Source organism: Nanorana parkeri, unplaced genomic scaffold, assembly GCF_000935625.1.
Source record: "Nanorana parkeri isolate BGI_ZX_2015 unplaced genomic scaffold, ASM93562v1 scaffold774, whole genome shotgun sequence".
NCBI classification, from domain to species: Eukaryota; Metazoa; Chordata; class Amphibia; order Anura; family Dicroglossidae; genus Nanorana; species Nanorana parkeri.
Genome location: NW_017307042.1, coordinates 120,669 through 134,178, shown reverse-complemented (window position 1 = coordinate 134,178; position 13,510 = coordinate 120,669). Strand labels below are relative to the sequence as shown.

Genomic DNA, 13,510 nt, shown 5'->3' with positions numbered 1-13,510 from the left:
AAAGAAAACTAAATAGTAAAGATAATTTATTCTCACAAGTGCATTTTCAAATATTTGTATTTCTATTCACAGGTAGCAATACATTACTATTTTAGTGACCTGAACAAGAGTTTTAGTCAAACAAGGAACAGGTAAAACTAGAACAGAAAATAAGTGACATTATGCCAAGTGTGGCAAGAAAAAAAAAAATAATGATTTAGTACAACTCCTTATATTCCTTAATTATATTCTACATTACATAAATATCTGCACATTTGTTAGCAACTCTGTCATCAGATAAAAACAAAAAAGTAAGGCTAGTCAACTATATACTGTATTTAGATTCTTCTCCTTCAAAAACCACTCAATTCCCTCATCCATGCTAAACAATACCCGATTAGTGACTGTCATTCAGCCGACAATTTTTCAGCCAGCTCAGTAAAATGTTTTATTAAATGCCCTTAAATGCAGGATAACCACAGATGCTAGATAGTAACATACTGATAATATATATAATAGATCCCCCAATGAGGCGTGAAAGGAATACCTGTCACAGAAAACAATACAGTGAAGTGCAATAACTACTGGATTGCAATCATCCATATTGGAACGCAAAGTTCTGGAAAACCTCTTTGTCTCTCTACTGCAAGGATGGACATCCCTGCTCTCTCAATGATGTTTCTCAATACGTTTATGTCTCTAATCACACTGCTGTCATCAGGATCCAGCCGACAACCTTGCCTGGCTACATTATCTTTTATTATTATGACACCATTTTCTTTCAAAGCATTTTTGCAGCGTAGGAGGGTTATCAAAAGATCTCTGTCAGTCAGGTGACCTAAAAATATATATAAAAAAAAAGTATAGTCAGTATCAGTTATAGGAGTAAGGATCCATACTCAAATGTGAATAACTATCATATAGTTATTTGTGCTAAATATCTTGATATAATGATATGACTTTATACTACTGAACTGATTTAAATTTGTGTACAGAAAGCGATTGCGGTTGATTTACTAAGGGCCCATTCACACTGTTGCAGAGTGTTAACATGCATTTTTTTTGTGTGTTGCATTAGGGCAGCCTATTAATTTTCAATAGACTGTTAACACACCTCGACACAGGATAAAATGCACCTGCATTATTTTTGGTAATGCACCACAATGTTGTGTATTCACATCTGTGTGTTGTGGTGCACTATAAGACAGGTGCATGTACAGTATCTTAACTGTATAAGTGAGTTTATGTACAATCCAATCTGAATGGCAGCGCACCACAACACACACATTCCCATATATTAACATGTGTTGCAGTAACCTGCAGTTCTGGTACTGACTGGCCAAAATCTGGAACGTTACCATTTATGGAGATGAAGGGAACAGTTATCACTGGGAATGGAAGATACAGAATAAAAGTTTTAGCCATAGTTAGGCTTTAATGAATGCAAATATCTTTTATGTGACAGGAATTACGTTCAGATAAGGTCATATCTGCAGGAATAGGATTGTCTCTTAATTGATAGTGTTATAGATTTAAAAGCTACATGACAAGTTCTTTTTCCAACGTTTCCTATTTTCAGACATTGCATAAATAAAACCAGTAAGATGATAAAGAGTTCAAATGTAATGTATTGACATATAGGTATTTCACAAGACAAGTGTGCTAAGATTGCATGATCAAAGATAGAACATACATTTAAATAATGCTTTATTTCAATATTTGGGCATTTTGTTTTGGTGCTACAAAATTAGTTACATACTGACTTATGTTATTTACAATGACCTATGTTATTTAAATGACAGTAATGTAAAGTAGCACTGAAAAGAACAGTTGCAAAATGCCAACTCCAGGCTGCAGAGCTCAGCTTTATTGTAATTTCATCTTTGCTCCAGCTGCAGCAAGTCATCTCAAGGAACTTATCTAAAAAAAATGTGATCAGCTCAGCCAGAGCCTTGCCAAACCAAACATATTGAAAGTCCATTGTTTATAAATAGTCAGCATCTGTTCAGAACAATCTCTCAGAATTACTTGGTTATGAGTGGTGTGTAGTGTGGGACGTTCCACTAACAGTTCACGATCACGAACAGTTCTGGGGTAGCCTGCAAAATTCCATCTCAAGAACCTGACACAGTCTGAAATGTTGTCCAGTGTTTCAGTCTCCTACAATCTTTGGAGCCTTCCTTGGCTCCATTGGGTGTTGCCCCTTCCTCAGTTTTAACCCAGCAGGATTTCACCACAGTTATGCAGAATTTCATGTGCCAAGTTGCAATTTTGATTGCCGACTCTGACTGCAGAAGCCATAAGCGTACATCAATGCATTTTCTTGCAGAATACCTGCCTGACCTGTCTGCAGCTTTAGCAGCCTATACCCCTCTGCGGCAGAGGCTCTTTCTGAAGAGTCCCAAAAACCCTTGCCACATGATATTGTCTCTGAGGCTTAGAGAGACTATTTCAGCTCTTCTTGATGTGGTGACTGCCAATGAAAAGACAGATGAGCAACCTGTAGCTTCTGCCAGTGCTGCTGCCAGCCTAGGATATCTGAGAGGCCCTCAGGCTACCTTTCCCATTGCACTCGCTATTGCTTATAAACTGTTCACTCTTCCTAAACATTTGTGCAATACCCAGAAGTCCTTTATTAAGAAGTGGGTGGTTCCCACTATTGATCCAGGAAGGCCTGTCTTATTAAAGCACTGTTGATTCCAGTAGAGGATGCGCTAGTATTTAGGGATCCCATAGAAAAACAGTTTTGAGACACTTTACAAAACCTTGCTCTCTCCTGCTAGACTAAATTCATGAGAAGGATCCAGCTTTCCTCCACACTGATCCTCTTTGTGGAGCACTTAGAGATCATGCCGGTAGTCCTGCACTACTCTGTGAACAGGTTAGTGGATGTCTCTCGTCTTATTTTCCGTGCGAGTCTCCTATGAGAGAACATGCCGAGAGCTCATTGAAATGTTGGGCTGTGAAGCACGGGTATGGGAGGTGGTTTGCAGGGGCCACAAACTAGAGTTCCATTCTCAGCCCCCTCTCAAGTTCATGTCTTCCAACCTTGCTGTGTCACTGTGCAGGTTAGCCAACCACCATGCAGCCCTTGCAGGTCTTCTGGAGAAAGGGATTATTACACCAGCTCCAGTGGTGGAAATTAGACAAAATTTTATTCCAACCTTTTTACAGTCCCAAAACCAAAAGGGAGCATCCACCCCATGCTGGATCTCAAGGCCCTAAATGTGTTTATTTGGCCCCAAAACATTCTGCATGGAGATCAGTATTAGAATCACTTTATGGCCTCTGTAGACATCAAGGACACACACTTGCATGTCCCTATTTTCCAGCACATCCAAGATTTCTTCGCTTTGCTGTGGGTCCCCAGCACTTTCAGTTCCTAGCCCTGCCAATTAGACTTTCTTCTGAGCCCTGTTCATTCACCAATGTTCTAGTCCCTGCACTTGCCTTGTTGTGTTCCCCGAGCATCCCCACTGTGGGATATCTGGACGACATCTTCTTGAGGGAACAGTCGTTGCCCAAAGCTCTCCCACCTCCTGCACATTCCTATTGGCCCTTGAGGCTGCCAATCATAGTGTGGGACAGGCATCACAGCAAGGTAACACACTTTCAGTCAGAAAGGTTTTGGGGGCTGCTGCAGATATGTTGAGGCACATCTAGTGCCTGTACTTCATACCTGCAGCAATTGTCCTGACAGGAAACTTGAGGAGGAAAGAGGGACATAGAGCTTTGGATTGGGCTTGATACTTAGTTTGTTGCTTACACTTTACATAAAAAGCTGTAACTGGAAACCTGTAATGAGAAATATCGGGGTTGCCATTGCTGACATCTTGCTGAAAATGGTAGTTGCCTGATTGCTTTTGCTGTATTTCATTCATGTCAATGACTTGTAACCAGAATGCATACTGTAACGTCAGAGTAAAGTCAGAATTCCTAAATTGCATATTTTTCTAGATCAGGAGTAGAGCTTATGAACATGACAATTTGAATTTTTTCTTAAGAAGGGAATTTCCATGTACCTGTGAAATATCATGAACATTCCAGTTTTCAAAGAATACTCAATCTTAAGTGCAAGGAAAATTAAAAATACAGGATTTTTGCTTGAACATGATTGGATGATTGAAGTCAGTAGAGCTTCATCATATTTACTAAACCAACTGAAGTAAACAGTTTAAACTTTTTTAGTAAATCATCCCCGGTGTGTTGCAGTAAGCCAGGCAACTAGCAATTCTAGAAGCAGAGGCCATATTTCCTCAGTACATGTTTTATGATGTTGCTGATTGTGAATTATCTATTTAGTACTCCAATATCAATAACCAACCTGAAACCCACTGCATCCAGATCACATCATACTTTTTTGGGGTAGGAATGAAGTCTTGCAGACAGTAGCAATAAAGAGTTTCCACCTTGTCTGCTTCTTCTTCCAGATAGTTCTGGGCTTCTTCTAAGAAAGGCTCTGTCATGTCCACCAGCTCAATATTATTGAAAACTGGTAAAAGAACATGTTTACTCACTCTACCAATGCCCGAACCACAATCAAGAGCACAGTCTTTACCAGCTTTTCCGGGTCCCTGCAAAATTAAAGGAGAAATCATGGCATTATGAATAGGGTTTCAAGGTTCTTAGCTGTGACATAGTCTGTGGGACCACTTTATATATGATGATTAAGGATAGCATGAAAATATTGTGCTTGACCCACAGGTTTTTTTTAACATTAAATAGTTCACTAAACTTTATGTACTGTAAGTTAGAATTACAGCAACAAACAGAAGGCAAAACAAGTAGTCTCCTACATTCCCATACATGAAAGGGGTAGCAGATGGACGGTCATACTGGTTAGCAATAATGCGATTTTCTAGTTGCAACAATCATGCTACTTCTCACTTAAGCAGCTGACTGAGTGTCTCTTCTACATGACATACAAGGATAAAAAAGAAAGGTTATTGAATGCAAAGGGTCCAATTACAATTACTGTATTAAGGTACTGAATGTTATGCGAATTGGTGCGCTGGGGAACCATTCATTTTGAACGACACAGCAACGCACAGCTGTGTTGCAGCACACCAGTATGCACATTAGCACACTACCATGCATTGTGCTATGCTGCTAAAAATGGTATCGGTACAACTTTTTTTGTTCAGACTGGTGCGCAGTGCATGTTAATGTGATGCCTGGAACATTTGTGTATTGTGGTTGGCACATCTTCCACCTAGTAAATGGAAGCAAATCTGCTATTAAAGGAGAAATAATGGGATGAGTGAAAAACACTCATCCCCATAAGTCAAGCTGACTTGTGACAAAGTTGTCACGGGTCGTCTCTATTGATCAGAAAGTCAGCAAACACATATCGCTAATCGTTGACTTCCCGATCCTCTCCCTGCAGAAAGCGGTGACTGTCAGTCACCGCTCCCCGCAGGGATTCCACCCTCCCCTCTCCGTTTCTCCAGCATTGACTGGAGGAATGGACAGGGAAGGGGGTGTGCTGTCTACGGGTGTCTACTGTGCACACCCAGGGAGATAAGCCTCAGGCAGGCTGAGGGCTATGTCATCCTCACCTAGGTGAGGAAGGAGTAAGTGTGAGCAAGCACCTGCAGAAAAAGGTACTTGCTCCCCCTCCACCCTCAAAAATGACATGTTCAGTTTTTTGTGTGTGTGTGGGGGGGAGGGTTTGATTAGAAGGATGGTAAGTTGCGTGAAGTAAATTGTGTGAAGGTCCACTTTAAGGTGAACATGTTCAGATATATTGATTGATATCTGTTCATATATGCTTTTTTAAGATAGTACCGGTGAATGCACTTAATTTGTAAAGTACCAAGTCAGCATTCCCCACCTTCCCTCATTGAACTGAATATATATTCTTTGGAGCGGAGAGTAGTAATGTTTTTTTTTTTTTAAATACAGTAACCATGGCAAACATTAATTAATACAAAAAAGTCACAAATGTTACACTTAAGCCTATCGCCCACATTTTCACCGCAACAAAGCAGACAAGCACCAAAATAAGGTAAACCAGAAACTTGAATTTCACGAGTTACATGGATGATAATTAATAAAAAAAAATCAGGCTAGTTACATAACATATGGAGTCCATGGGTTTCTTACTACTTAACAATGGATTGTGAGCATCCTATAATACCCTACTCTACTAAAGATGGCCCATAACAACCCCTCTGTCCTCCTCCCGGCCATCTATACCCATACTCCCTCTTATTAGTTGATGTTACTCCTCTTGGCAACCAATATCACCCTACAAATACGTTGTGCAAATGGTAATTCATTTTAACTAATTAGCTTATTTTATTACTACTTGTCCTAGAAATAATAAGCAAAGGTTGAACCAATGCAACTGATCAATACATTCAGAAAGTGAAATGTTAACTATATTTTGTCATTGTTAGGGGTGTAGAAATCTTTAAAAAAAATACTTGTCCAAGGACTAAAGCAGGGGCCAAATCTACTTCAAATTGTACTTCTTCCTTCATGACAATCTACTTGTTGTGATACAAAAATAATTGTAACCAAAACCATATTTAACCATGCTAAGAAGCAAAACCAACATGTGCTCGCAATTTGTGAGCGAAATTCAAAATCCATAGCACAGGGCTGCACTAGACGGCAATTTGGTATACAGATAGCACACCTGTACCAGCGAATGGGAAAGACCACCGAAAGACAAGTGTCGGTGGGGGGGGAGAGAGAGAGAGAGGGGGATAGATTTGAGCAGATAATTTCATTTTCCCAAGTGAACTTACCCCTTAATGTACATTGTGCCTGTTAGGGAGCACTGCTGCCTGGCTACCACAATGTGGCACACAGTTTCTAGTGCTATGGAACGCACCGCATTCGGTGTGAACAAGCCCTAAATATAGAATGATGAATCAGAGCCGTAAGTATCCATCTATATAGAAGTAAATGGGGGAACTTCATGAGCATTGATGAAAATCAGTGTAAAAAGGAATTATAGAATCTATATCCAGATCCTCATTCAAACCTGAGGGGGTGATAGTATTCAATCTATAAATTGAAGTATCTTGGGACCCCACCCAGATCTATGAAACCGAAGGACGATTACATGCAGACTGCTGCTTATAGATGCGTCCGCTGTCACACGATCATTAACTTGAACGGGTACAGCGGCCACATCTAAATGGGCCAGTTGGCATTCCTGTGTAAATATAGCCTTAACTCATGGTACAATCAGTTGCAGAGTTTTAAAGTTCTCCGAAGGATGTGTTTGCAGTACGAATCAATGAGAACATAACCGTTTATAGCTGTTTGCAGGTATATGATATGTATACTGGAATTTGGAATTTGTTGGCACATGTAGCTGACAGGGAGTCCCTGCAGTAGCAACCAAGATCAGAAATAAGAAGTAAAAATATCCTGACCTTCTCCTCTGAGCAAACCATGCTGGTAAAGCATTCCTTTAACCTAGATTATTATACATTAGCAAAACTGCATCCGTTCCAGAAAAGGCAAGGCTGAGAATAATACAAACAGAAGGAGATAAGTGCATAGGGACTGACATGGGGCAGTATGTGCATGAGAGGAGTGCAGAAGGGATGACATGGGGCAGTGTGTACAATAGAGGAGTGCAGAGGGTATTACATGGAGCAGTACGTGAGAAGATTGGAAAAGGCATGATATAGGACAGTATGTGCAGGAATGGAGTGCAGAGGGTCTGATATGGCAAAGTATATGCAGGAATGGAGTGCTGGGGGTCTGACATGCCGCAGTATGTGGAGGAGTGGAGTGCAGAGGGTATGACAGTGGTAGTATGTGCAAGAGAGAAGTGTGAACGTTATGAGAGTGGCAGTATGTGCAATTTATAAGACGTGTCAGAGGGCATGACAAGAGGCCATTTATGCAGGAAAGAGGTGTGAAAGGTATCAAATAGGGCAGAATATACAAAGGAGTGCAAAGGGTCCACTTTAATGCTCTCAGATCCCCTGGATGTGTGCCGGCGTCTCTGATCCGCACGAATGCGGAAATGGGACTTTAGATCAGGTGTCCTGTTGTCAGGGAGATATGACTCACCGCACAAACGCGGTAGTAGGCGATTGTTTAGCGACTAAACGTCATGCGTCCCGTCACCAAAGAGATGTGTAATTCTATATGGACAGTACCGGACTTGTCGGCAGGAGTGCAATTAGATGTAAATCAAAGTATAGGGGATCTGGATTAACTGGCCAGATTATGATGGTCCTTCTAACATATGTCTTCTCTTATCATGGTAAAAATAAGATAAGAGAAGTAAGACACATGTTATAAAGGCCATCATATTCCAATCTATTCTGGCCAGTTAATCCATATCCCATTTTATCCCCTTTACTTTGATTTACATCTAATTGCACTCCTGCCGACAAGTCCGGTACAGTCCATAGAGAATTACACATCTCCATGGTGACTGGACGCACAAAGTTTAGTCCCTAAACAATCACCTACTACAGCCAATCATCCTCACCATTAGAGGCTCTGTCGAAGACCTGGCCCTTCTTAGATTCTGCGCCTCTAGTGCGTTCCCAATAACGCACAGACTCATAGTTCCTAGTCCCCAATAACACACAGACTATTAGTAACTAGTCTCCTTGTATCCAACATCCCTGATACCACTCCTGTCCGTGCCTTCTATCCACTCCATAGTCCTGAAGACTATTTCCCCTAGCACCCCAGCCCGCAAACCGTGACACTGTATATGTCATTTGATTTTGCCCATAGTTCCTATGTGTTCTCTGTACATTGCTGGCATATGTTTTTTTTTTTACATTTCTGCAAAGCTGGAAATGGGCTTCAAGGTACCAGCTAGATTTCTGATTTTTAGATCTAGATTTTAAAGGAAATAAAAGCTAGAACAGATTGATTGATTGCTATTTTCATACATTAAATGTCTTCCATTATACTATAGTTTTGTAGCTTGTTTCATATGGCATCTAATAAGCATTGTAACATGGTGCCAGTAAAACCTGCCAGGTTGGCAGGAAAAGTGATAGATGGTAGATACATTTCTCCACAGATCCTTAGATTCATCATCTAAGGTAATGCCAGCATAGAATTGGAGGTAAAGAAAAATAGCTCTTTATCTTGTATTGGTAAAACAAATCTTGGGGCTGGTGTTACTAGGAGTCTGATAGAGCTCTGGGTGGGACAGACTCCTAGTTCCATGGACCGTAGTTTAGTGAAGACTGCACAGGACTTCATTAGTGTGCAGCTGCACCTAGCTGGGGAAAAGTGTGTGTCTCAGTGCAAGGAGAGACAGTGTGCTGAATGCAGCAAGTTATGTGTTTGGAGCCAAGCCTGTCAGCAGGACAGGGTTCTGTAGATGGACTGTAACTGTTCCCATAGAGGAAACAGACCCAGCTCAGAGGACTATCGCTAATACCCAGTAAGGCTCAGTGGAGCGGACTTTTATTTGTTTATGACAATTTACATTTTTGGGCTGGATGCCTGTAACCTTTTTTTTGTCAACTGATTGCTGTCTGGAATTAAAGCTGGCATTTTTGTTGAAGAGACTGCGAGTTTGCCTCTACATTGAGACTGGTTCCCTACAGCATGTAATTTGTTCTATAGCATTTATTTATAAAATGTGGCTATTTATTATACTTATTTGATTGACTTAATAAGGTAATTTGTAAAATGCTATAATCATTTTATGTACATTAACAAGTAAATAGAAAAGAAAGCTTTTACTCAAATAGCACATGAATAAGGGTTGTATTTATAAAAAGATTTGCAGATTTATTCATCCTGTAAAACTGCATATACATTTGTCCTGTGCGAATGGGGGCGAAAACAAAATGTAATTAGTATATTTTCTTTCCAGATTGAATGTGATATGTGGAAAATACCGCATCATGGCAACTAGATGGAGCTGAGAAACATAATAAATCTGTTTTTTTTTCTTATGATCCTCAGCTCCATACAGTGGACATAATGTGGTATTTTCCTCAGATCACATTCAACCTGGAAAGAAAATATATTACATTTTGTTTTTGCCCAAAGTTACACCAGATGAATGTACATGCAGTTTTGCAGGAGGAATGTCTCTGCAATTTTGTTTTAACTGCACCCCTCAGTGTGCTGTTAATTTGGTTAAAAATATATTTAGCTACTAACCCCAACAAATTTCCTCAGAAATTCTCTGGATGATTCTATTTCGATTTTGGAGAGGTCAGCAAAATCCCCCATCATTCCTTCTTCTGTTGCAGGGACATCCTTGTAGAAGTTTTGTGCTCTAACATAAAACTGAATCTCCCCATCAATCACTTCGCTTGTCATAGCAAATAGTTTCACTGTGAAAAGAGGACAATGGCCTTAGGATAAAACACCATCAACACCTTGATGCTGAAAACAATCACAAAAGCATCACTGAATGACTTATTTGGTTTTGTATACTTACTTTCTGCAATAGATGTGGTCACCTCCACTTAAAACAAACCTAAAATCATATAAACTATTATTGCCAAAAGTATTGGGACACCCCTCCAAATCATTGCATTCAGGTGTTCCATGAAATTTCCTTGCTAATAAATATTTCACAGTCAACTGTTAGTGGTATTATAACAAAGTGGAAGCAACTTCGCCACGAAGTGGTAGGCCACATAAAATGACAGAGCGGGGTCAGCGCATGCTGAAGTGCACAGTGCACAGAAGTCCCCAACTGTCTGCAGAGTCAATAGCTACTGACCTCCAAACTTCGTGTGGCGTTCAGATTGGCGCAAAACAGTGCCTAGAGAACTTCATGGAATGCATTTCCATGGCCGAGCAGCTGCATCCAAGCCTTACATCACCAAGTGCAATGCAAAGCATCGGACGCAGTGGTGTAAAGCACGCCACCACTGGACTCTAGAGAAGTGGAGATGTGTTCTCTGGAGTGACGAATCACGTTTCTCTGTCTGGCAATCCAATGTACGTGTCTGGGTTTGGCTGATTTAGAATAATTCTCCAATTCAGCTCACTTTCCAGTTCAGCTATGTTGCCCCAGATTGGTCCATTCTTAAACTCATCACCCTTTTGTGAATAACCCTGATAATGTAGTTGAGAAGAACTCAGCAATGTGATCTACTAATTTTCCTGTCATCTGGATAGTCTAACACTCAACTAAGTAATTTACTATTTGTCCTGTCAGCTACAAAAGAAATACTCAATTAAGTGATCTGCACATAGTCCGGTCAGCTCAAAAGTCTAAAGCAGGGGTAGCCAAACTCTGGCCCTCCAGCTGTGGTGAAACTACAAATCCTACCATGAATCTGCCTGTGACTGTCAGAGTATTGCAATAACTCATGTGACTTGAAGTTCCACAACAGCTGGAGGAACAGAGTTTGGTTATGCCTGGTCAATTTTGTTTTAAACAAGATTTACAGAACTTTTACCAACAATTCACACATGTTCTAATTTAATCCAAATGTAAAAATGTGTCAATCCTGGGTGAAGTTATGTGAAAACATTTATAAATAGACCCCTAACTAAGTGATCTGCTAATTGTCCTGTCAGCTCAAACGTCTAACATTTAACTAAGTGATCTGCTGTGCCTAAGATTGCTGCATGTGGATTTGACCTGTTCTGTGCCTTAGATTGCTGCCCTGTGACCCCATTGACTTAACTTTAGCTGTGCCCCAAAATTGCTGTCCTGTGACCCATTGGACTTAACCCTTGCTGTGCCGAAGATTGCTACCCTGGGAACCTAGACTCTATCCTTGCTGTACCTTATTGCTGTTTACCGATTTGCTGTACCTGTATTGCTGCTCTGTGAATCTGGACTCTATCCCTACTGTACCTTATCGTTGTGTATCTCTTAATAAAGAACCCCTCGGCCAAGGGTTCCAAAAAAACACACTCTTGATCTCTGTGTCTGTTCTGTTCCACCCACCCCTATCCTATGTCTGTCTGTCTCTGACTTAAATCCTTGTTGCCACTTCCCTATGGTGCTTTACTATACTTTTACGTTGTAATATCAAGCTCCATATATTTTGCTCTTTATTGCTTCTCATATTTGTTTTGCTTTATTTTCTGCTTATCAACATTGCTTTTTTTTCCCTCCCATACTACTAATTATTTTTTTATTTTAATATTTTTTTTTAGGAAGTCAGTGTTTAGACTGTTAAACTTATGTCAGAGCATTCTGATGGCATATCTTCCTAAAAGTATTGTATTCTTGATACTGTAGAGATGATACATATTGTGTCCATGGATAATGCATGTAATGAGCGTATTCTATAGATGAATGTATTTCTTTTTTCATTTCACATGCCTTTTATCATAAAGTATTAGCTAGTTGGCTGTTTTGAGTGAATTCCTTAATATTGTAAAAGGCAGGTAAGTCTCTTAATAGCTAACACTCTATGTTTGGTGTGAAATGTCAGACCATACATCTATTTATACATGACATAAAAAGCTATTGTATAAAATTAAATACATTAATCATTTAATAAAATGTATTCATAATATCCTAATAGTACTATGTATTTTAATTTAGTTTTTTTACCATTAATACTTTTTTTTAGTATGTTATTTTTTTTCCAGTGTTGCATAAAAAACGTGGAGTCAGATGTTAGATAAAAGTAGACGATGCTTTTGTTCGAAGCAAAGTATTTCTTAGAAATTACTGCAAGGACAAACTTTTTTTAAAACAACTGTGCTTGCCTGGAATGTAATTAGGCTCCACTATTAGTAAATGTAATAACGCAGCCCTTGCTGTTACTTTTGTATTAGAGTTTCCTGTTTGAGGTGCCATGAATATCTGCAACAGGAGCCAACTGTTGAACTCAGTTTTGCCCAATTTCTAATCTTGAAGGAGTGAATACAGTTAATATACCAAGTTACTAAGCTTATGGTATAGGTAATAAACCACAATGTACATTAGTTCCAGTAATAAATATCCAAATAAGTTAATGTTGCTGCCTGATTGTCCCTACTCGTGGGCAGTGTGTTTACCCATCAGGGAAGCATATAACAAGGCAACCTCAAGTGACTGTCAACTCGATTTAGGAGAATATAGTTCTAAGGTATAAGTCTGTAAATTTGAAATCAATATGAATGAATTTACATTTACTAGTAGTACATAATTAATCAACTTCCTTGATTTGAAGATTTTGATACAGGATAATTAAATTCATACAAAGACTTACCAGAAAACAGTGGATATGAATAGTTTTATATTGCCGGGCAATTACCATTTAAAGAGATGGTTATACAATGTCCTTAAAATTCAATATATTAGATTAATATGCAATTGCAGTTAAGAGAAGCCAAACGTGTAACAGAGCACTTAATAAAAAGCCGATACCTTGAAAAACGTTCTATCCAGAATGAAGAGGAAGTAAAAATTTTAAAAAGAAATAACCTTCTCATAAAATAATACAACTCAACATATGATGGGCAAAATAGATTTGTGTACCTTTTTTCTTAAATGCAACTCGCATGTTTACAAAGTCCAGAATATTATTAAAAGACACTAGACCATATTAAAAAAAGATAAAGTGTTGGGATCCAACCCCCCCCCCCCCCCCCCCCCGCAAAACAAAAGAGTTTT

At 39.5% G+C, this 13,510-nt stretch overlaps 1 protein-coding gene across 1 annotated transcript in view; it reads right to left on the bottom strand.

The window, feature by feature from the left end:
- Positions 1-560: 560 nt before the first annotated feature.
- Positions 561-13,510, bottom strand: part of METTL11B (methyltransferase like 11B) — a 23,901-nt gene continuing 10,951 nt past the window's right edge. Inside the window, exons 2-4 of the mRNA XM_018564713.1 lie at positions 10,096-10,271; positions 4,304-4,553; positions 561-817 (exon numbers count right to left, since the gene is read on the bottom strand). Of these exons, the coding sequence (XP_018420215.1) occupies positions 561-817; positions 4,304-4,553; positions 10,096-10,271 (683 nt within the window). The remainder of the gene's footprint in view (positions 818-4,303; positions 4,554-10,095; positions 10,272-13,510) is intronic.